The 25,224-nt window shown below is 49.1% G+C and overlaps 1 protein-coding gene across 17 annotated transcripts in view; it reads right to left on the bottom strand.

Moving 5' to 3' along the window:
* Nucleotides 1-25,224, bottom strand: part of TNS3 (tensin 3) — a 308,196-nt gene that overhangs the window by 159,371 nt on the left and 123,601 nt on the right. For 15 of the 17 annotated variants that reach the window (XM_063667331.1, XM_063667329.1, XM_063667327.1 and 12 more), the window contains 4 exons: nt 9,032-9,084; nt 6,523-6,694; nt 4,321-4,371; nt 2,334-2,456 (listed from right to left, as the gene is read on the bottom strand). In XM_063667331.1, coding sequence (XP_063523401.1) covers nt 2,334-2,456; nt 4,321-4,371; nt 6,523-6,694; nt 9,032-9,084 — 399 coding nt within the window. Of the gene's footprint in view, nt 1-2,333; nt 2,457-4,320; nt 4,372-6,522; nt 6,695-9,031; nt 9,085-20,004; nt 20,030-25,224 lie in introns of those variants that run through there. The other 2 variants (XM_063667337.1, XM_063667338.1) reach the window with 2 other exon arrangements.

Here is a 25,224-nt window from a genome sequence, read left to right as displayed (position 1 = left end):
TTCCGTGGGTATTCTTCACCATGGACTCAGAAACAAAAGGTACGGTGTGGATGAAATCTCCCAAAAGAACTACAGGCCATTTCTGGTCAGTCAATAACCAGGGTGTGGAGGGGTGAGGAGGAGACTGCACACACCCACACAAACACAAGCCTCTGCATCACACAGCAGAATGGGAAGCATAGCAGGACCGACCCTCACTCTGTTCCCGCCCAGGCTGAGACAGGTCCAGCTATGCTAGAAATTCCTGGCACGTGTGGAAGGAAACGCACATTCTGCAAAGCAGGCGGATTTCGCCAAAGGTCAGCGATTTCACCCCCGCAGTGATGATGACGAACTTCTGTTAACATCGACATCAGCAATTTCAAATTAAAAGAGGGCTTATCGCTCAGGGCACAATTTCCAAGCGTTTCAAAAATGGTTTACATGGCACCAGAAGAGGGCAAGCGATTAGCAAATCACTTCTGAGAAGTTTCAACATGTTCCCATGAATTCCACTAACAAGAGCTGTCCAGAAAGCCTAAAGTTGCTTAGCAAAATGATGAATTTTAGAAAGCTCTAAGTGGTCCCCACTAGGACCCACATGTTTTAAATAATCTCATCATTTCTTTCAATTTCATTTAAAAAATTGAAGTGAACAACAACTAAAATGGAATAAATGGCCAAGGATGGCACTTTTCAAGTCCAGCAACTCCAAGAGTCTTCTGACAATGCAGCTGGCAGCAGGTCTGGGTGCGCCCTAGAACCTGCACTTTCCACAGGTGCTGCTGCTGGGCCCAGGCTCACAGGTCAGGAATGCTGCTTAGAACAGCTTGCTACGTGATCCTGGGCAATGATGATCCATCAGTATCAGGCTCACTGTGTCAAAATCACCACACCAAGCCTGAAAAGCATAGGTTGTTTTAATTAACAAGAATTACATTGATTTAAAAGTCTGTCTGACTATCTCTCTCTCTCTCTCTCTTTCTCTCTCTCTTAGTTTGCACCAAAACACAATTTGGGTGGAGGATCCATAATTTAACATAATACTTGAAAAGATCAGGTCATCATAGACAATTTGGTGGTCCTAATGGGTGTGCCTGTCCATTTGGGGGGAAAATATGATCAAGTTAGATGTGAGGAAAGAGACAATACCAGAGAGAAGCAAATAACATCTGTGTGTCCCTGATGGAAGTTTTCTGCACATCGAATGGTCATCAAATGCCTCACAGCTGTAAACACCATCCACAAGCCGGCCTACCTAGTGCCTTTGCAGGAAAGATATACTGAGAGTCTAATATAACTCAAAGGGCAGCTTCTTTCAAACTAAATTCCATAATACAATGGATTTCTGTGCAGTTTTTTAGTGTGAAAGAGTCCAGAAGAAAAAAAAAAAAAAAACACTTCTATCTTGAACCGTCAACACTTCCTAGATACTTTGATGGTCCTAAGAATGCTTTGTCAAACACACAAAACAGGGAGCTGCCCATTAATGAACAGCGACCCCAGCCCACTGGCTACATCCTTTCCCAAAGGATTCCTCCCTGACTCAAGGTGTGACTGGGATAAGAGCTTTTCTCTAATAGTAAGTTTCTGGCAGGAGGGTTAAGCTTCACACCCTTACCCCTCAGTGAGTTTGCTTTCAGTCCAACCCCTTTCAACACCAATCACATTTGAGGAGCAGTGCAAAGCAGCTGAGAAAACTGGGAATTAAGAGGAAAGATCCCAGGAGGTAGGAGGAGGAAGCATGGAAGGAACCCGATGCAGCCAGGAGGAGGAGTGCCCACCAGCTATGCACCTGGGCTGCCGGCATCCACCAAGCCTGCTGGGGCTGACACACAGACAGTCCCGGCCACTCTGTGAAGATGCACAGGCCACATCTGCACTGCAATGGCTCCACATGGAAAGGACGACATGTTTACTGCAATGGCATCATGCCATCATCTAGTCCATCAACTGATTACCATAACTCAAGACGGCATGGAAAGTATGACACAGTCCATCTGAAAAGGGCGTAGCTGTTTTGAAAAGGAGGGCTTTCCATGAAAAATAAAATTTAATAAAAACGAAACGATTTGCTCTCATAACTGTGGTCAATTTGGGGTCAATAGTTTCAAATGTCCAGCTACACATTCAGGGACCACAATCCTGTAAATTCTAAGGCCAAACTTGGGGAGGTGTGATAACTCTTTGTTTCCTTCTGTAAGAGCAAGTAGGAAAACCTAAAGACAAACCCATAAGGAGCGCATCACACCAGCTCAAAGCGGAAATGTGCTCAGATGCAGCATTGGTCTCCATCTCAACTCCAAAGGCTGAAGCCTAGCCAGACCCCCCAGTGTGAGAGGGGGCGCGCTCACCCTGCAGTGAATGACGACCACATGCTGGGGGTTGCTGTTCAGCCAGGACTCCTGCGCCTTGCATATGGTACACATCTTATCCAGGGGCGGTGCGTGGAGCTCCGGCCAGCCCACATCCATGATCTGCAACAAGAGAGGGGAGCTTCCTCAGTTTCCATCTCCTGAAACCTTCTGAGGCCATCTCACAATGACTTCTTTCATCATCAATACATTTCATTTGGGAGTAAAGAACATGCTGGGTGACCCTTTCCTAAAACTCAGTGAGCACGAGGACCAATTTCCTTCACTGGGAAGAAAAAATAAAGCATTACACTGCCCATGTGATGCCTCTTCCTCTAGGGGCTCATCTGCTCTTCTGCAGCTGGGGTGACAATTCTAGAAAGGTCTTTGAGTTGCTGACGGTGCAGGTTGTGTGAAGAGGGCCGCAGTCCAGTGAGATCTCAAACAGCAGTCCTAGGCCCAAGCTGCTGCCAAAATCTCCCCACTCGGGTTAAAATCTCAGTTTGGAGAGTGCAGCCAGACATCTCCCACACACTGTGCAGACAACACCTCAGAGACAATCTCCTGGAAAGGCAGGACTTAAGGAGGAAGCACCTTCAAAACCCTGATTAAGTTTGGTGCTTGGACAAAGAAAATCACCACCATGTGCTAAAGACACAGTGACTCGGTACAGAACTGCAGCTCTGAGCGTCCTGAGGCACACACAAGTCCACAGTGGCCCACAGTGGCCACACGGGGGTGTTGCTTTTCCTTTGATTTCCTTTTGTCAGTAGGGCGAGGACAAGGGGCTCTATCTTACGAAGAAAGTCGTAGAAATAGTGTAAGATTGTTGGAAATTTCAGAAAACTGCCAGGAAGTAGGAAAAGTCACTACCGCTGCCACCACTCAAAGATAACCACCGCAATGTTTTCATGAATCCCTTAGTCTCTTTTCTATATACATTTAGCATCATAGAGATACTATTATACATCAATTCTATACTCTACTATTGATAACTAGTATTAAAATAGGCAACTTATCATGTTTCCGCTTTGTTACTCTAATGGCTGCAAAATATTTCAACATATAGAATATACATACATATATTACCACAACTTATGTTGACTGAGTCTTAAAATTATCCCAAACTTTGCTATTGAAAATGATCATGAAGGGTGAGGGGCAAGGGGAATGAGAGCATTAGGACAAATACCTAATGCGTGAGGAGCTTAAAACCTAGATGACAGGTTGATAGGTGCAGCAAATCACCATGACACATGTATATCTATATAACAAACCTGCACGTTCTGCACCTGTATCCCAGAACTTAAAGTAAAATTTGAAAAAATTTTAAAATTTTTTTTTAAAAATGAAAATTATCATGAAAGGAGTGGATTACTATGACCATAAAGAGATACTAGGAGAAGAGAGCCCCATGCTGATGGAAATGTTTTGTCTCTTGTTTGTAGTGGCTTAACAAATCTATACACATGATGCAGTTTAGGTTTGTTCTATACATATATTTGTTATAGATTTGTTCCATGCATATATATATGCAGTATATATGAAAGATCCCAGGAGGCGGGAGGAGGAAGCATCACGTGTATAGATTTGTTCTATACATATATATGTAGTATTTATCATCTATACACACGATGCCGAGAAACACACATGTACGCAAAACCAGGGAAATGTGAGTGAGGTCCATGGACTATACCAATGCCAACTTCCTGACCTAGATATTTTACTATTAGTGTTGTAAGATTCTCCCACTGGAAAGACTGGGTGAGAAGTACAGGAGATCTCTGTATTATTTTCACAACTTCCTATGAATCTCTAACTATTTCAAACTGAAAAAAAAAAGTAATTAAAACAATTGATATGAACAATTCCTAATACTCCTTATCAAGTCACATTCCACCAAGACTAGTGGCAAATTATTTTTGCACAAAATAAGCATTGTTTACATTTTACAAAAATGCAGACTATAAAGGGACGAACTCCATACCTTTGGGTTAAGCTTCGTAAGGTCATATCTCTTTTCTGAAAGATTCAATACCTATAAAAGAGAGAAAAAAATGCCTTGCGTAAAATAGATTTTAATATTTTAAAAAATTAATACCTTAATTTTTATTTAATTTTAATTAATACTAATTTTTTAAAAAAATATCTAAAATCTTCACACTCACAAATCAGGGGGAAAAAAAGCTTTTAGACAAATCCTTGACATCAGAGATGAAAGGAGAAAACACACTGCATTTTTACATGATGTTTCCCTTCCAGGTACTGAGGATCAGAAAAGATTGAAAAATATAGACGTGTGTGGTCACAGAATAAAAAACAAATAAAATAAATAAGATAAGGATGGCATACAGAACCCTTACACGTAAAGTCTATATTCTACTTCGTTAACTAGTATTAAACCAGGCAATTTACCGTGTTACTATTTTTTTTTTAATTCTCATGGCTACAAAATATCCCAACATACAGGATATATATATATACACATATATACACACACACATATAAAATATATAATATAAAATATATATACATATATATACAAAATAAATTCCATGGTCTTGCTCCTGACAACACAAACTGACCCAATAGAGAGGTGGCACATGGTGGGGAACGCAGTCCCTCCTCTATGGCCTGGTGGTCCCAGGCCTGGAAACGGCTGAGTTCATGCCCAGCCAAGAGCCATGGCCTAAGTTCACTGAAAAAATCACAGCCATTTGTGGAACCTTGCTAAATACTCAAGTAGTTCAAAATGAAAAAAATAATAACAATAATGTTCCAGCAGCAAGGAGCCTTAAAAATTAACTAAACGTCCCTCTCACTTCAGAGTCAGAGATGTGAGGAAAGTGGAGGGTGGGGGCTTGTCCTGGTCACCCAGCAAGCCCTGTTTATGACAAGGGGGGGCGCTGCTTTGAGACCTACAGTTCATTTCTAACCCTGCACAAGAAAAAGATCCCTGCCATAGCCATTTTGCAGGGAGAGCTCTGGCCCTGACAAGGCCCCACAGACAGGTGCTGGCCAGGGCTCCAGGCCCTCTGCATGGTCTCTTTGGGGAAGGTGGACTGGGGAAGAGGGGAAGGATGGCCAGAGAGGAGACTCAGGATGTGCTGACCAGCCTGGGAGTGGCTTCCAAAGGAAGGAGCCGTGGTCCTGCAGAGCACACTGCCTCAGTGATGAAGGAGGAAGCCCTGGGGAGGAGAGGGCCCCTGGTGAGAGGCACCACCATCAGATGGGGCTTGGCCACCACTTCCTGTCCACTGCCAGGTCACAGACAAGATGGGCTTCAAGACGAGAAAGAGGCAGGAGCCTGAGTGAATCAAGGATTGGAGAGGGGTCAGGACACAGGAAGCACCTGGGCCAGGGCTGCTCTGGCATCAGACGGAGGCCACATCCTACTCTGCCACTTGGGTCCACCTCTCCCAGCCACTGGTGCCCCAGTCATTGGAGCAGACCAACAAGGAAGACAATGACCACCTTGTAGGCTTGCGGGGCAGATTAGCTTTACCACAGATAAGGAGGCCTCCTTACTAGAGATAAGAAGGCAGGTACAGAGAGGGTGCCAGGGAGCTGTCATTAAATCCCATTAGTGACTGTTGACAACAGAAGGAAGTCAGCCTCCACCTGGGCTACCAACCACGGGAACAGAAAACAAGGGGCCAATCAGAGAGTGAGAGATGGTGAGAGGCTGTTCTGTATTATTCCTCAAATGTGGCTCCACCATCAACTCGACACATGTGTTTTGAATATCAAGCTGTCTCCTTGTCTCCAGGGCAGCCCCTGGTTTCTTGGGTGCCCACCTAATTTGTCTTCCTAATTTCTGGCTCAGGAGGAGAGTCACAAGTTTGTCTTTTGATACCAGGGATGCAGCATGGGAGCGCAGGGGTGGCTGGCCGGGGACATGTCCCAAGGCACTGGGGAGCCAGCCTCACTGATGAGTGCGGGACGAGGCAACAGCCATCCCTGCGGTCAGCAGTCGTGTGTCCCTGAAAGCTACCTACAGAGACACATAAGGCTCCTTCCCAGGCGTGGCAGCAGAGAGACAGAGGACGAGGGTGACACGGACAGCTGTATGAGCCCAGGCCCTTGAGCTTCTCCCTCATGTGTAAACCAGTGTTCTGTGAGTGCCCGTCCCTACACAGTGCCTGTTGCAGAGCCTGCCCAAAGGCTCCCGGAGCTGCCCACCGCTCACCAGGTAGTTGTCCCCATGCTTGGACTTGAGCATGCGCGTGACCTCCTGCAGGTTGTGCAGGTAGGATTCCTCGGAGCAGCCGGCGGGGAAGGACACGGCGATGATGCGCTCCGTGATGTAAGTGAGGTCCAGCCCATGGCCCTCCTCCATGGTGGGACTCAGGATGACGGGCCTGCGAGAGAGCAGTGGGCAGATCAGAAACAGGGTAAGGAGACAACAGACATCCCCTAGGAAAAAGGTGAAGACGACGGACACTCATCCCCTGGGTGTTCACACCAGCACCTGGGCGGCCAGCTACGGGAATTTACAGTGTGGGCAGCCTCTGCGCTGTGTTCCCATAACGGCGGGCAGTGTGGGGAAAGGCACAAGATTGAATTTTCCTAGCAGGGCATGACAGGGTACCGCAAGCTGCAGCCAGGGAACGCACAAAGAGAAAGCAACTCAGAGCAGTGACACATGGGCTCAGATGCAAAAGCATGAAGGCGGGAAGGACTTTTTGTGGTTTCACTGGGAGCAGGAACAGGGTTCCAGGTGGGACTCCTGGAGTGGGAGCCTCAACCCCGCTCCGAGGTATCAAGGTCGGCACGAGGGGGCACCGGGAGGGGGCCGGGAGAAAGCGGAGATGGTGTGAGCAGAAGCCAAACATCAGCAAGCAGCTCCTCGTGTCCGTATGTGGCATCCTGGGGCAGGTATGGCCAAGGATGAGGCTGGTGAGGTGGCCAGCTATGGTCGTGGAGGACCCTGCAGGCCCAAGAAGGAGGCAGGACCTCACGTGGAGAGGGGACCAGCTGGGGCATAATCAAAGCGGCCTTTCATCTACCGAGCAGCAACTCAGCACACTCCTATCAGAAGGCTAAGAGCTCCATGGGGCCCCGCTGGGACCCCACCCAGCTAACCACAGGCCAGGTGGATGCCTGTGGTTAGCTGGGGCTGGCCACCCAGCCAGGGGCCCAGGTGGCCAGGGCAGGTCCCCAAGTGTGAGATGAAGACTGTGGAGGAGGGAAGAGGGAAGAGGGTAGAAATGGTCATGTCATGGCCAGCAGGCTGAGGACGTGGGCAGGAATGGCAGTGTGGGAGCCAGGCACCCAATGTGACTGGAGACAAGGGCCTCCCACAGACCACAGATTCTCCACCAGCCCTGTGGGCCCCAGGGAGGCCTGAGCCCCTCCCAGGAGGGCTCCTAACATTAGGGCTGAGGGTGGTATCCAGGAGGAGGTGGAAAAGGTTCCAGGGAGAGGGGATGGGGTCAAACCCAATCGGTGCCCCCATGAGGTAAAGCCAGAGGCATGGGTCCACAGGACGTGTCCTTAAGTCCCTCCAAAGTGCTGCCACCAGCTTTGGGGTTTTCATTTTTACTACTCCTATGTGTTCCTCTCTTTCTCTTAATTTTAGAAAAATTCAAAACCATATAAAATGGTTTTGCAAACCTCCATGTACCCACATCACCTAACTTCAAAATTACCAACACACAGCTAATCTTTGTCCATCAATACCCCCAGCAATCTCCTCCACCACTTTGATTGCTTTAAAGCAATCCCAGATACTATGTAATTTCATTTATAAATCTTGCAGTATTGATTTCTAAAAGATAAGGGCACTTTTTGATTAAAATGTCTACAATGCCATTATCACACCTCGAAAAGAAATAATAACATCAAACATCCAATACCATACATTTATTTTTATTTTTATTTATTTTTATTTTTTCGAGACAGAGTCTCACTCTGTCGCCAGGCTGGAATGCAGTGGCGCAATCTCAGCTTACTGCAATCTCTGCCTCCCGGGTTAAAGAGATTCTCCTGCCTCAGCCTCCCGAATAGGTGGGATTACAGGCATGCGCTACCACACCCAGCTAATTTTGTATTTTTAATAGAGATGGGTTTTCACTATGTTGGCCAGGATGGTCTCGATCTCCTGACCTTATGGTCTCCCCACCTCAGCCTCCCAAAGTGCTGGGATTACAAGCATGAGCTACTGCACCCGGCCCATACATTTATTTTTTAAGGTTGATTTGTTCAAATCAGCATCCAAACAATTCCCAAGGATTTTGTTTTCTCTACCTTATTTATCAGACATGGATTTAATTCCAAGTCAAATTGAACACTGTTAGAACAGAAATGAAGCGCTTCCTACGGTCATGAGGATCCACAGTGAGTGCCTCTCCAGAATAGGCTGGCTCAGGGCCCCCATCATCTGCTCTAAAGGGGCTCTTGCCAGCACACCCTGGAGTCTCCCCCGAAAGTGACACTTGCACAATCAGGTCTCAGCAGTGCAATTATTTATTCAAAGACAATCACAGGTGTTTCCACCAGCTGGGCTTCTGACCCTGACACAGCATTTAGAAACGGATAGAACACCTGGCCTGTATCACCTTTGATTGGCAATGTTTACAACCAAAACAGAAATTATGATTTCTACAGAATAAAATGATGCCATGCCCAAGTTTCCTCTGTGGAGAGCTGACCTACAGCCAGAGACACAGGAATGCATGACCCACACAGACACTCACCACAGAGGTTTATCACGGCAGACAGAACTGGACAGCGTGGAACTCCCTGGAGCCTGCAAATAACAAAACAAGGGTCATTCTGAAGTTTCCTTTCCTGCCAGTCTACATGACACAGACACCACTGAGAGGGAACAATGACAGCTGTCCCATAGTTTAATCATAAACTGCAAGTCAATCATAACTGCTAGCCCACCTTATCACCTCAGAAGGGTCTACACCATGTTGGGTGCTTCAGCTCACCAGAGGACGCAATGCCACTAACCAGCATCAGGACGGGCTTCCACAGGAGCCAGTGAGGCCACCCTCCAGTCAGGGCAAGGTAGGCATCGCTTGGCCTGCAAACAGTGCCCTGCCCTCCAACACGGGAGGTGCCAGATGACACCAGCGCTATGACTATCATGGCTGCTATTATTTACTTGAAAGAACCAATTAATGAGTGACTTTCAGGAATTGTCAATCATACCTACTCTTTTTTAAAGAGCCTATTCAACAGAGAGAAAAGACTCGGGTTATAATTACTTTACAGTTATATAACCCTTCCTTGTGTGTAAGGGTTGTTATATACTACGGTGACAGAGATCTACTATTTCAGGAAAAATGCCCAGCAACTGTATGAGTAAGAAGGCTCTCCAATATTTCAGAAGTGAGGAAATTGGGGCTCAAAGAGGAAAGCGATCTTGTCAGATGGCAGAGGTGAATGGGGAAACCCAGGCACCCCCTACAGGGTTCCCTCGAAGTCTCTTTCTGGCCCAAGCCAGGTAATGCTGCACACATGAGCCCAGACACCCCCAAGTTGGGGGGACACAGAGCCTCCAGCACTCCTCCTGCTCCCCGATCAAAGCAGGCCCACAGACACCACCATCAGAGGTAACAACACCCCCGATCACACCTGGGATCCCACTCAGGCAGGTGCAGCTCACCTGGACTCCTTTGGCAAGAAATGAACAGAAAACAAATTCTATGTATATTTCGGAGACCAACAATACAGATGTTTTCCTGAAATCATATCAATGCAAAGCCTAGCGCCAATTCCAAAACTGCAGAGATCATCATCTCAGCCTCCCAAGACAGGGGCAGGATCTAGGGGTGTGCTCTTGAGTTCTACACCAAGGTGCTGGCGAGCTCAGCCCTGGGTCCACCTCCTCATTGCTTTTCCTGGGCAAGCCCCTTGGCCACTCCACTTCTTTGTCTCCTGCCTTTTGAAGTGAGAATAGTAACAGACAGGGCCAGTCTCAAGGAGCTGTCCAGGGATTCACCGAGGTAATTCTGTCAATGGCTTGGAACCCAGCCTGGCACCGCATGGCCACTGCCCGTGCTGGGCAGACCTGGTCAAGTGAAGTCCCGTGGTCTCCAGACCCCGCCCACCCCGACTTCTGAGCTGCACCCCCTGCTCATCCCCTGTGCCCACAAAGCTGCAGGAGGCTCTAAACATGTTCCTCTGATCTTCTCAAAGCCCTAACCCAAAGCCTTTCACAGCTCAGAGTAGACAGCTACAAAACAGGAGACTACTCTTTTGCCTAGTAGAGCAGAAAAATAAAAATCTTGAAAACATTTTTTAAAGTTTTGGTGAAATATAAACAGATGCAAGATTTCAGAGGACAACTTGTCAGTGTGTATAAAAAGTATTTAGAATACGGCCGGGCACAGTGGCTCACACCTGTAATCCCAGCACTTTGAGAGGCCGAGGTGGGCAGATCACTTGAAGCCAGGAGTTCAAGACCATCCTGGCCAACATGGTGAAACCACGTCTCTACTCAAAATACAAAAATTAGCCTGTGTGGTGGCGCACACCTGTAATCCCAGCTACTCAGGAGGCTGAGGCACAAGAATCACTTGAACCTGGGAGGAGGAGGTTGCAGTGAGCCGAGATCGTGCCACCGCACTCTAGCCTGGGCAACAGAGCAAGACTCTGTCCCAAACAAATAAACAAAAAAAAAGTATTTAGAATACGATCCCAGAAGCAAACTGAATGCACTAAAATGAAGTCTCCGAAAAGGTAAGGAAATGATACATCAAAAGTCCGTTTAGGTTAATTCATACAACCTGTACATGTAAGACTCAAATTCAAGCAGCTCAGATGCAATCCTAATAGAACCAATCCCATCATGGGGAAATTCAGCTTAACCAGGGTCCCATTTACTTCAAAAAAGTATTCAATAAGCCAACATCTCAGGGGAGAACAGCAAGGAGTTTGACCGACCATGGTCCTGGGTCTTACATGAACCCACCAGGATCTGACTATATGTGTCCCACATCTTGACCAGACCACACATCCAAAATACAGTGACTCCCATTGCAATGTCATGCTGGAGTACACTGGCCCAGTTCCTACAAGTGGGCTGTCGCTTCAGACCCTATGTCACGCTTATCATTTGACCGTGCAAGACTGGCATGCAACTTAACATATAAACAGCATTATATAACTCATTGGGCAAAGCTATTTAACTCTCACGTGGCACATCATTCCAAGATGACAACCACACAAATACGTGACTGCTCACTGCCGGCACCAACGTGATGGGGTAGGAGTGTCACTGTCCCTCAGGCAGGGCCCTGACGGCAGGAGGGAAGGAGGGAAGGGTCCCAGAAGGCATGAGGACTCTGCTGTCCCTGACGGAACCCAGGGCCCATTTCCTCAGCTGCAGAGTGAGAAGGGCAGGTCAGACAGACCCACGGGATCTTCTCAATCCAATAATCTCTGAATCCAATTCAGCATTATATGCCTTGATACAGTAACTCCAGTGTTCAAACCCGGAAACCATACAAATTGCAACCACTGCCAAAAAAAGAAACAAAAAAAACCTTTTAACTCAATAGTTACATAATTTCTAAGGTCAAAGCCAATGGAGGAAACTGTAATCTGTGCTATCACCACAGGGAGGCCCCAGCACCTGAGCTGGTGAAAAGTCAGAAAAAGTGTTGAATTGCACAAACTTGCTTACATGAAGTGTTCAGAAATGCAGGGTTCCTGTAAAGTGTCCCAGCATTGCCCAGAGACACTCCTTCCTTAACCTCTGTATTGGGAAGAGAGGCAGGAAGGAGAAACTCAGCCCGTCCCCCAACATACCCAATTTTCTATGTAAGTCTACATCCACTTAAAATCGAGGCGAGACCCAGCACATCTCAGGGCCACCCTCCAAGAACACAGAGAGTTCAACACCCACTCGAATCCCCAGCCCCAGACCCGCATCTGTCCACCTCATGCCTCCAGATGTGCAAACCCAGGCCTGGCCACCTCCAAGGCATGTGGTGCTCAGCAGCTTCCATAGCACAACTCTGAAGAGCATTGCACGGAGCCCAGCAGAAACCCCAGTAAGCAGACATCACCATCCCTATGTTACATGTTACAGGTTGGTAACATAGGGATGGTGATGAGGAAACGAGGATTTGGTGGGCGGGCGTGTTGGAATCCCACAGTTAAGCTGCAGTAGCACCTTCTGGCGCCAAAACTCTGTTCTCCTTCCGTCTCCTGGCTTTCGGGTGGTCCACACCCTCTCCTGCACAGGCTGCCCCTGAATCACATGAACATCAGTGAGGATAAAAGACTCTTGCTTGGGGGAGCTGTTCTAGCCCTGTGCCAAAAAGGGGAGAGAAACTATGGCCCTTCCATCACTTCCAAGTCAGCATCTGAGATCTGATGTGCACTAAAATCCCCCTGAATCATTCAGGGGTTAAATCTGGAACCAAGTAGAGGACATGCCTATGACAGGTCCCCCTGACACACTGGGGTAGAACCCCCTCAGCTGCTTTGACTTGGACTAAAATGAGAACCAAGCCCCATACTGAACTGAAACTACTGCCAAGAGTTTCCAAAATACTGTGCTTGTCAAGAGGAGACTCAGGGATACGACGTCCCTTTGAGTCTTTATTTGAAAGTAAACAATACACCTACACTTGGGTTGCACAAATCTAAACCCTGTGTGTGCACAATAATGCATTTCATGACTGTAGGATGACTGAGAAACTAACTTGCTATAGGTTTATTAAACCTGGCTCCTGAGAAACCCGAAATCCTAACCTCACACGAGGTTTAAAAAACTCTCTCTACTTGTAGGCACCAGTCCTGCAAATCTGTGTTGCAAACTCACTCTCTCTAGGTGTTTTTTTTGTTTGTTTTTATTTTTATTTTTTTTTTTTTGAGACAGAGTCTTACTGTCGCCCAGGCTGGAGCGCAGTGGCACGATCTCAGCTCACTGCAAGCTCCACCTCCCAGGTTCCTGCCATTCTCCTGCCTCAGCCTCCCAAGTAGCTGGGACTACAGGTGCCTGCTACCACGCCCAGCTAATTTTTTTGTATTTTTAGTAGAGACAGGGTTCCACTCTCTAGGTGTTTTGATAAGAGAGCTGCCCGCTCATGTCCTCAGAAGCCTTCCCGAGCTGTGGTTTCCTTCTGGACCCTAGCGCCGATGGTGATCAAATCCAAGCCCTTCGTGATCAGAGTTCCCATGAGATAGAAACACAAGTTGCTTCTTTTGTTCTCTTGTTTTCCAGGGTGAAAAAACCCAGACAGCCAAGCCTCCCACCCAGCCTCTGCCCAGCCCATGCCTCCCTCACCTGTGTCCCTGTTGGCATGCTCTTACCACAGCCTTCAACACCCAAATAAGAGAAAGGGAAAAGGGAGGCCCCGGTAGAATCTGTGGTTAAGGTTAAACCTGCAAAAGGTAAGCCTGCAAAGACCGCCCTGTTCCAGGCTGCTTTTTTTTTTTGTCTTTTTTTTTTTTTTTTTTTTTTTGAGTCAAGCTCTCACTGTCGCCCAGGCTGGAGTGCAGTGGCGTGATCACGGCTGACTGCAGCCTCTCAGTGACTTCTAGGGCTCAGGTGATCCTCCCACCTCATCCTCCCAAGTAGCTGGGACTACATGCATGTATCACCAAATACGGCTAATTTTTGTATTTTTTTTGTAGAGATGGGGGTCTGGCCATGTTGTCCAGGCTGCTCTGACGCTCAAGCAATCCACTGGCCTCAGTCTTCCAGAGTGCTGGGATCACAGGCGTGAGCTTCCGTGCCCGGCCAGACTGTTCTTTAGAAGCATTTTGCTTCTACAGGTCCCGGAGCTCATCCTGGCCATGTGACAAACTGGCCCCATGGGCTCAATGAGGTCACTAAACTTCCTTTCTCTTCTGGTAAAATGACAGCTGTGAATCAAACACTTGGAGGTCATCCCAGCCCTGGACTCCCTGAGTCAGTGAGTGAAAAGTGAGGAGAGGCATTCCTCAGATAAAGAATTAGATGCACTGCCTGGAGGGTCATTCTGGTTCCATATATGTTTGTTTGTTTGTTTTGAGATGGAGTCTCGCTCTGTTGCCCAGGACAGAGCACTTCCTAGTGTGTCACACGCAGTGGGTGAGAGCAGACTAAGCGGCAGGAAGGCAAAAACACCTCTTTTGGGAGAAAGAGCCTAGCCTTATGGCAAAGCACACAGGCTCCACATCAGGCAGTCCGGGTCCAAGTTAAGCGTCCACCGCTTGGCACCTGCAGCCTTAGGAAAGGTCCTCCACTCGCCTCGGCCTCATCTCCCTCTTCTTTCCAGGACTGTGTGCTCATGTCCCGACCTCACCTTGGAGTTAGCAATCCACGCATGGCACACTAGGGCAAACCTGCTTTTCACAGTGGCCCTATGACACATGGTCCTGCAGTGACCCTACAGTTCTCAGTCCCGCTGTGCCCTCCTGCAGGGCGCCATCCTGCAGTGCGCTATCCTAGCACACCCTAGGCCTCACCCTAAAGACCCCACCCTAAAGCCTCATCTCATCCCACAGCGCCCCACCCCACCACGCGCCATTTGCCAAGACCAGCGGACAACTCTAGAACATGTGGTGATGCTCGCTCTAGTATCTCTATGAGAACCATGCTTTCCACTGTGAACTGCGGCTTCTTGCTCAGGAGGACAGGCCTGATCAGAAGGAAGACCTGAGCTTCAAAGAGTCTTTCTGCACATCTGGGAGCAGACCAAGGGAAGAGCCAAGCAAATCCACCTAACGAAGGCAGAGAAGACAGCAGGAGGCCGGGGGCCCTGGCAGAAGGAGGGGAGGCCGTGGACTGCTGGGACTGAAAGGGCCACTGGAGATTCCCCAAGGCCACTGCCAAAGCACATTTCCAGAGCAGCCATCCCTGGAGCTGCTCCCTTGGCTGTCACATCAACACCATGGCCACCACCCGGGCAGGAGTAAGCACACTCACCAGAAAGCCAGCAGCCTCCTCTGCACTCACCCATGTGGGGCATGCAGAGGGGGAGCACAGGGAGGAGGGAAGAGTGAAAGACACAGGCCCCATTCCCTCTGCAACAAAGCTTCCTTGAAGTCCACGACGTCCCAGGGAGACATGGGATCCTCCCCAGGCGGGGTGGGATTCCAGTTGGTTTGATGTTTGTCTCCACAGGTGAGGATCTGGGAGCCCCCACCTGACAAGAAGGTTAATTTCGAGACAAGCTTGTAATCAATGAGAGCCCAACTCTGGTGGGGATTTGATTTTTTTTTTTTTTTTTGAGACAGAGTCTCACTCTGCCACCCAGGCTGGAATGGAGTGGCACAATCTCGGCTCACTGCAACCTCCGCCTCCTGGGTTCAAGCGATTGTCCTGCTTCAGCCTCCCTAGTAGCTAGGATTATAAGCACCCACCATCACACCTGGCTAATTTTTGTATTTTTAGTAGAGACAGGGTTTCACCATGTTGGCCAGGCTGCTCTCGAACTCCTGACCTCAGGCAATCCACCCACCTCGGCTTCCAATGCTGGGATTACAGGCGTGAGCCACCGTGCCCAGCCAGAATTTGGTTCTTTTTTAACCTATGTCCTTCGACTGCTTGTTTGAACAAATCAAAAGTTTCCAAAACCTCACAGTATAGTAATGAAATCTGGCATCAGACAGACCTGGGTGTGAGTCCCACACCACCTGCCAGCTACAGAATCTTGGGCCAGGGCACTCATGAGCCTCAGTGACCCCATCTGTGGAGTGGGATAATGATGTCTCCCTTGTGAGGCTGTTCATAGAATAAAGACAAAAAAGTCCAATGCCTGCCTGAGACTAACAAGCCAGCCTTGCTCACTGCAGATTGTCCCTGAGCCTTGCACTGTATGTTGCCGATGCATCCAGTTAAACTGTACAGAATCTCCATTGCCCAGGGAAGTCAGTGCTCGACGTTCAGCACTGTGCGCCTGGCATGGGTGCGTATCCTGCAGGTGGAAGGCAGTCTTAAGAGTAGAGCTCAGCTGCAGCAAACCAAGCCTGTGTCGTGCAATTAATGCTAGTGCGGCATTTCAAATGGAGTATCCTTCACTGACGTCCCATTGCCATGGGGTGAAAGGCAGGTGCTCAGCCTGGTCCTCAGAGCCCTGGGTGAGCCAGCCCCTGCCTCCTCGTGTGCCTCCCTCACTCCCTGTCCCTACCTTACCCGCTCTGCTTCCTCCTGCCCCAGGTTCTTTGCACATACCACACACAGTTTAGAATGCTCCTCATTCATGTATCCCAGTTTTACCTGGTTAACTCCTGTGATTTCTCAAGCACTTGGCTTAGATGGCAACTTCCAGCAAAGCATAATCTGATCTCCCTACCCAACCTGAGTCAGGATGCCATTAATATATTCTTTCTACTTTGGTCTCCTTTTTGTTTTGTTTTTTTGTTTTGTTTTTTGTTGTTGTTGTTTGTTTGTTTCTTTGAGACAGGGTCTCACTCTGTTGCCCAGGCTGGAGTGCAGTGGGGTGATCTTGGCTCACTGCAACCTCCATCTGCCGGGTTCAAGTGATTCTCCTGCCTCAGCCTCCAGTAGTTGGGATTACAGGCGCCCGCCACCACACCCGGCTAATTTTCGTATTTTTAGTAGAGATGAGGTTTCACCATGTTGGCCAGGCTGGTCTTGAACTCCTGACCTCAGGTGATCTGCCCGCCTCGGCCTCCCAAAGTGTTGGGATTACAGGCATGAACCACCACGCCCAGCCCTGGTCTACTTTATTGTGCCGACCACAACTACAAGAAAACAACTAACTGTGAATTCTTGTCTGAGCTCTACAGCCCCCTCCCATGCGGATCTAGCAGAGGCACTGGCAGTCTAGCTCCCAGAGGTATCTCTAGCCTCTCGGGCAGCACTCTGCACGCAATAGCCACCCAGCACAGCAGTCTGTAGAATGAAGAAAGGAAGAAACGAACCACTAATCCCAAAGTGGCTGTGGAGTCATCTGGCCATCTGAAGAGGCATGAGGATGCTGTTGTTAGATTTCAATAACAGACAGCTAGTTAGCTTTAGTTTTGGGTTAACAAAAATAAATGTACTCACTGACTTTAACAGGCTTATCTAAAAGAAGAGTAGGGTGAAAAGCAGTGACATCTGCTCCTTCCCAAGGTTATAACATGGAATAACTGGGGCCTATTTAGGAAGACAGTGCCCACAGAATAGCAATGTGGTTAAGTATCAGCTTGACAGCTGGGTAAAAGCTAATATTGTGACTTGGATACACATGACTATAAACTATGGATTTTTCTCACCCACTGAGCTGAACTCAGTATCCTGTGCCTACTCAAGTACTGAAAATGGTAATACATATTTTTTAAGTGCTTTCTCATGTAATTCCCCCAAGACTACCCTTTAAGAAGCAGTCCCCTTAGCATCTCTGCCTCCCTAAGACCCAAGACCCTGGAGCAGAGGTGACCATCCCTCTTCCCGGGGGGGCTCTGACCACTGGCAGAAAGCAGGTCTCCACTATCTGCCAGGCCTCTAGCTACAGCCCAGGCTGGCCAAAGAAGCAGTGACTAGCACTGGTCTTCGCTCCTGCTTACCCAGGGGCCAATATGGGTGCAGGGCAGTGCCAGGATCCTTGAGCCAGGGTAGGTTAAACATGGCACCCCGTTCCCTGCCTCTCCTTGCCCTCACTGGCTTTTGGTGAGGAGGAAAGAAAAGAAGCCCTTGGCAGGGCATGGTGGCTCACACCTGTAATCCCAGCACTTTGGGAGGCCAAGGCAGGGGATCACAAGGTCAGGAGTTCAAGACCAGCCTGGCCAACGTGGTGAAACCCAGTCTCTACTAAAAATACAAAAATTAGCCAGGTGTGGTGGTAGGCGCCTGTAAACCCAGCTACTTGGGAGACTGAGGCAGGAGGATTGTTTGAACCCGGGAGGCGGAGGTTGCAATGAGCTGAGATCGTGCCATTGCACTCCAGCCTGAGACGCTGTCTGAAAAAAAAGAAAAAGAAGCCCTTTTATGGATGTCATGTTAGGAATCCCAGCAAGGCCTAAGCCTGCAGTGAGAATATGAGCTCCCCGGGTTGTCCCCAGGGCCTGTGCACTGCTCCTCGCAGCCTCACCTGCCCTGAAAACTAGCAGTGTAAACAGCTCTGTAAAAAGAAACAAAAGGCCAGGCACAGTGGCTCACGTCTGTAATCCCAGCACTTTGGGAGGTGGAGGCAAGTGGATCACTTGAGGCCAGGAGTTCAAGACCAACCTGGCCAACATGGCGAAATCCTGTCTCTACTAAAAATACAAAAAATTAGCCGGGCGTGGTGGTATGTGGCTGTAGTCCCAGTTACTCCGGAGGCTAAGGCAGGAAAATCGCTCAAACCCAGGAGGTGGAGATTGCAGTGAGCCGAGATGGTGCCACTGCACTCCAGCCTGGGCAACAGAGCGAGACTCCATCTCCAACAAATAAATAAATCAAAAGAAACAAAAGCCACGGACAAATCCGCAAGGAAGCAGGACTATGAAGGGCCCGGTGACGAGAGACACAGATCACAGCTGCCAGGCTATGTGTGAGGTGGGGACAATTAAACAGGTTGGGCTGAGACACCTCTGCACATTCTGTTTTTGTTTCACCAAGGAAATGGAGAATAAATAAATGTAAAATCTTTTTCAAAGGCAACAACCTGAACAACATTCAGTTGGCAAATTTCAAGGCATTTATTTGTTCATCCTTCATTGATTCCTCCACCACCCAGCATATACGATTTGGGGGTTCAGCGCACACTCTTTGGAATACTAATGCCTGGGTAGGCAGCCAGCTCTACTGCTCGAGTAAGCCGTCTGATCTTGGGAATTTACTTGCCCTCTGTGTGACTCAGTTTCCTCACCTGGAAAAGGGAGACAGAAACAGCATTCTTGGAAGGATTAAATAAGGAAACATAAACATAGGGCTTAGAACAGTGCCTGGCCAGTAATAAGTGCCAAAGAAATATTAGCTACTTATTCCATCATCTTATTTCTGTGTCAGGCCTGTGTGAGGCCCTGGAAATGCACTTTATCTACAAGTTATTGGGATCCCCCTTAGATCACAAAACTAACTGTGACCACAATGCCCATTTAACAGTAGGAGAAACAAGGCTCAGAGAGGTTAAGTGATTTTCCCAAAGCCACAGGGTTAATAAGACATTTTTTCCCTTCCAGAACAAGAATACCAGGAACCAATTAATTATCAGGATTGCCCAACTTGATTTTCTGCTTAATGCTTTTAAACATAAGCAGCAATCATTAAGAACTGCCGGAGAAAGTACACCCCATGGAGGGTGGGAAACTAAAATAAAGTAATCTTGTCATTTTACCTTCACATTCAACTATGAGAAACAACAGACTAAGATTGTATCTCTATTTATTTGTAACCAAATAGTCACAGGATCCTGCCTCCCTGGCCAGGAGCTCAGGCTGGTTTGGAACCATATGGAAAGAGGCAGCTCAGGAAGACTGGCAGCAGGGAGAGGTAAGCAACGCTCGGGGAGGACACAGAGATGTCAGCATTTCCAAAGAAGTCGGAAGCTCCCCTTTGCTCTTCTCACAGATAGGTTTCCCAAGAAGGGGCAGATGGGGCGGACGGTTCTTAGGACACAAGATCCCACCGAACATCTGCAGCATTGAAGTGAAAGGGGAAAAATGACTTGGAAATGCCCCTTCACTGCAAAGCAGCCAGTACCGGAGACCACAGAGGAGGGTGGCCAGGGACAGACAAAGTGCCCAGTGCCAGCCCAGCCAAGAGGCGGCACGTGGGGAGTTGGGAACTTACTGTGCTGGGCCTGGGCAGGGACCACCGGCCAGGGCTGCTTTTCCCTTCCAGAAACAGCTCCTCCTACATTTCGCTCCTTCCCCTGCTTTAGTCAAGCACACCCCTCTTCATGTTAATGTCTCGGCAGCTCTGGGCATAAAGGAGGCAGCTGGAATAGCCCACCAGGTGGGAGAGCCTGGTGAGTGTGGGAGTCCCCAGGACCACAGCCAGGAGCAGCTGGCAGGTGTGCCCGGCCCCACGGTGAGCACGCAGGCACGGAGCTCACAGGACAATGTCCGCCCGGGGCTGAGGGCCAGCCTGCCAAGGGCCTGAGGGACAGGAACAAGAACAGCACTCTCCGGGAGAGCCCTCTGACCAGGAAGCTGAGTGGCTGTGCCTTCCTGGGGACTAGCCACTAGGGAGAACCGCCTCTCAAAAGTTCCCCCAGGAAAAACAAAACCTACTTCGAGTTGCTGGGAGGGCGGGTTACTCACCTCTGTATCCCAGGTAACAGATGCCTGATGCCCACTGGCCTTCCTCCCTCCCTCTTTCCTTCCTCTCCCCCAACCCCATTCTCTCCTTTACCACTTCCTTCCTTAGTTCATTTTTGCTCCACTTCATTCCAAATAGAATTTGAGATGACTCATCGAATGAATTGAACATAATTAAATAAAGTTTTTAAAATAAAAACCAAACCAATAAACAAGCACAAAAACAGGGTTAAAGACAGAGTGGCCGGGCCAGAGAGAAAGAAAGGTATGCAGCGAAACCTCAGTTATGGGAATGAGGCACCAGACAGGTTCTGAGTTACAAAACGGGAGATGGAGGCTGGATACACGGCAGATCTTGGTGACATAGAGTCCCGGACCTGCCCGAGGAGGGCTTATTACCTCACTTAGCACTCAGAGCTAAGAGGAAGGGTGGCCAGCCCAGGCCACGTCGTGTCCTCAGCTGTTAGACTCACCCAGGCAGCTGTTTAAACTGATCTCATGACTACATGGTCAGTCACGTCCCTTTAACTGACAGGGAGATTTGTGTGTGCTTTTTTGTAACATCTTACATGCACTTACATTCTTTTATTTTTATCAGTTATTTCATAACGAAAACATTTCTTCACATAGAAAAGTGGACCGAGAGGGGAGGTGGGGAGGGCCTCATTGGGCCCCCAGCATAACCCTATCAGTGGGCAGGGTGTTCTGGGGGCGCCCGTTCCACTGGAAACCACGTGGTGTCTCCTTCCAGGCTGAACACAAATGGGGGGCCCCAGTTTATAACTAGCCAGGGGTGCACTGCTCAGACCAGGCTCAGCTCCACAGGGCAGCCTGCGCTTCCTGCCACCTGCCCACCATTTGGCAGGGGCAGACAGAGCAGTGACGGCAGGGGGTCAAAATAGGACCACCTGTCCCTTTACTGGCCACAGTCATCAGACCCGGAGACACTAAACAGGACTTTAACTCCTCCGAGCATTGGTTTCCACCTCCGTGAAACGAGTTGACAACACCACCGGCCTCCCAGGATCTCTGTGGGGACTAAGAAGATGCCTCAAGGCACCAAGCCCAAGCCAGCAGCACTCATCATCAGCCCTGGGGGAGAGAGGAGGGTTGCATGTGTTGTTTCCAGTCCAACTCCCGCATTTTACAATGGAGGAAAGGTCATGGGGAGGGGCTGCTCTGGGGGGCAACAGCTGGGCAGGGTGTGGCGCCCTGAGGACAGGCCAGTTTATTCCTTACTTCATGGTGACAGAAAACAGGCCGAGCCCTAGAGAGCCAGCTCTCCCAAAGTACCCCCAATGGGAGTGTCCTCAACCGCAGGCAGCGGCCAGCCAGGCAGAGCCAGGCAGGGGGCTCCCATCCATAGGCGAGAAAGTCAGCAAGGGCGGCCTGGGAGGGAAGTGCCTTCTCTAGAAGGTGACAACATTGTTAATGAGCCCATGTTAATGTCAGTCATCTCGGGAGTCTGAAAGTGCCCTGCAGCAGGTGGGAGGGGTTATGTATGCTGAGTCCACTCTGGAGTGTGCCCTGCAGAGCTGTGTTCTGTCCTGTTAGATGTCCCACCCAAACTCACACAGATCCCCCTGCAGAGAGCCTGGAAACCAGCCCCTCAGGGCACAGCACAGGCATCCCATGGACAGCCCCACCAAACCCCCAGCATACAGACACCTGGTCCTGTCCACATGGGACCTCGGCGGTGCTGAGGGGGGCAAGACCCACAGATGCTGGCCACCATGGGCCACAGAGATAGGTCCCTGGCCCTGCAGCCAACTGGTTCTATACAATAGCTCAATGTTTGCAAGGCTGAGGGAAGGGCCTAATTCACCCACCCCAGCCTGGCCAACCCTGATGGGCAAAGGGGCTGCCCAGAGAATGCTGAGAGGATCACCCCAACTCAGGCCAGGACCATACCTGCCTCCACACCCAGAAGGGCACAGTAGGGCTTTTGCTTTAGAATGAAGAGCTAATGAATTGCACTGACACTGACAGAGCAGCCTTAACCTGGAGTTTATCCTGCAATAATCAGATTCACATGGATAACCCGGGAAAGAACAAGCAGAGAGGGCTCTGAGCAGCCCTGCTTCCCTTTCATATCCACGAATGCAAACAAGTATTTGCAGGAGGGCTAGCCCATTTCAGGCACTGCAGGGAGAATGCAGGTGTGACAGAAGGGAAAGACCAGGATGGACTGAAAACTGAATGGATGAGAATCCTGTCCTGGAGGTGCTGGATAAGTACACATTTAAGACCCCATAAAGGAGAGAGAAGGCAGTGCCAGAGGTGGCAGTGATGGGCACCTGGGAGAAGAAGAGCTCGTCTCCAGCTCTAGAAACCACGGCCACTTTGCAGATCCATCAGGGCAGCTCTTGGGATAGGCCAGGATGGCTAGAAAGCAACTGATACAAAGTGGGCGCCTGTGGCAGAGGTGGGGCAGGAGGAGCAAATTCCTTCAGAGGACAGAGTCTGGGCAGAGAAATGGAGACACACTGCATGTGGTGGGTGGGGGCAGCCAGGAGTGACACACGCCATGCTCACAGGATGCATGAGAAAGAGGCTCAAGTCCGGGCTCAAGGAGCCCAAATGCCAGGTGATGAATCCATGACAATGAAAGGTGTCAGAAGTTTCTGCATAGGGGAGTGACACAATCCCAATTGTTTTTAACAAGGTTTAGTGGTAGCAGCAGCAAGATTAATATAAGGGGAACACTGGGCAGTGACGAGATAGGTGGAAATGTCAGGCCCAAGAGCAGACAGCTGCTGACCTGGACCTCATCTGTTAGTGGCATCAGGAGTGGCTCCAGCAGGCTCCAGGAGCCCAGGGTGCACTTCCCAGACATCAGGTCGGAGGTTGAAATCAGCAATGGGGGGAGTATTTATACCAAAGAAATCAGCAAACACTGCCGACCGAGCTTTTACCTGGAAAGCCTCTACTAAACATTCACCAGCAACCCCCTGATATTCGTCCTCTAGAAGCCTCAGATTCCCTACCTGGGGAATGGGGGTGGAAATGGCACATAATGCAGAGTTCTAGGAAGATCAAGTAAGGTGAGCATGCAAAGTGCTTAATACTGTGCCTGGAACACCACACATGCTCAACACATGCCAGCTTTTACTAGTATATTACATTATTACTATTGGGGCAATCAATGGAGGCCAGGAGGGCATCCATTCAGGATGTGAGGAGAAGGAAGACAAGGCCAACAGAACCAGGTCCCCTGAAGCTGAGGAGGTAAATGATGCTGAGACAGCAACAGGGAACGCGCAAGGACCAGCAAGTACAGGTGCAGGCCCGGCAAGCACACACACAACACAGCCCATGAGACATTCGCTGCCCCACACCTGCTGCTCACCTCAGCCAACCCCCTCCACATCTGGAGCTCCAAGAGTGAGAACCAACTGGGCAACAACAGGTCCCCATTCCTTAAGGATGCTTTCAGCTCTTCTTCCTCGAGTGTTTCTCAGCCCTTTTGAAGGTTATGAGTATTAGTGAATGACATTAACAAGACTGTCTTCCAAGGACTCCCATTGTGTAGGACAATTCAGTATCATAGTAACTTCCTCCCTACTTTACCCCTTTCTTTTAAGAAAATGATAACCTCTCTTTATAAATGTCTTTTAAAATATTCAATGTGGGCTCAATTCTTCCCATATCATTCTCCCTGGAGGTGTGCTGGTAAAGGGGAGGGGAGGGGAGGGGAGGGGAGGGGAGGGGAGGGGAGGGGAGGGGAGGGGAGAGGCAACCACCTCGATGTATCCTCTGTCCATTCCTGTGGCGTAAACACTCCTGCCATGATTCATTCTAAGCTAGCTGGGTAATTCCACTGAAGACGGAGTGGGGATGTGTGAGTGATCTTACTCAATTCCTCACTAAAACGTTCTCTTTTTACAGGTGTGGAAATGATGTCCTTGATATCTAATTGACCTGTCCAAGGTCATCTGGTTAGTCAGCAGAAGCCACATATGGCCAGGATCAGTGCTCTAGGCCAGGGCCTACAGCTCCTCCCCACTTCCACACACATGTCGTGGATAGGCAACCTATCTCAGAGACAGGCCCTTCTCACTCCAAATGGCTTCAACAGCCTCCAAGAGGCCACTCCTCCTAATCACTCTCCCTTTCATCTTCCCACTTTCTCCACTAAATTAACTTCGTTACCACTTCTGAAACCCAAGCTATCAAAAACCCATCACCACCATGGTTTCCTGCCACTCAAGCACCTAGAATGCTCCCTATTTCTATAGAGCTCCAAATCAGTCCCCTCCAACCACTACAAACTATGATGCCCTCCATCCATCCACCACCACTCATCCTTTCTGCAGAGGCAGAGCGTATTACAGTTGAAGGACCATGGGAAAGGACTTGGAGGCAGGGAGCCCGACTCAAATCCTAGCTCTGCCCTACAGACAGGGTACTCTGGGTAGTCAGTGAGCCCTGTCGCCTCAGTGTCCTCATCTGTAAAAAGGGGGACAATGACAGGGACCCAGCACTATCCTGAGGTGCACCCTGCACTTGCTCCTAGCAGCTCACAAGCAGAAGCTTGAGCCTATCAGGAGACTCTGGGAAGAGGACATAGTCTGAGGCACCAAAAAAGGAAGTATATCTGCTCAGGTCAATTCTAAAACCTATTGAGACAATATGTCTCATGCCAAAATAATGTCAATATGCCACATACATGACGTTTACACTACACAGAAACATGGGTCATCTTACTCAATTTCTTACAGGTGAGGAAATAATGTCCCTGGTATCTAAC

The sequence above is a fragment of the Pongo pygmaeus genome, chromosome 6, assembly GCF_028885625.2.
Source record: "Pongo pygmaeus isolate AG05252 chromosome 6, NHGRI_mPonPyg2-v2.0_pri, whole genome shotgun sequence".
Classification (NCBI taxonomy): domain Eukaryota; kingdom Metazoa; phylum Chordata; class Mammalia; order Primates; family Hominidae; genus Pongo; species Pongo pygmaeus.
This window is presented reverse-complemented; position numbering and strand designations above follow the sequence as displayed.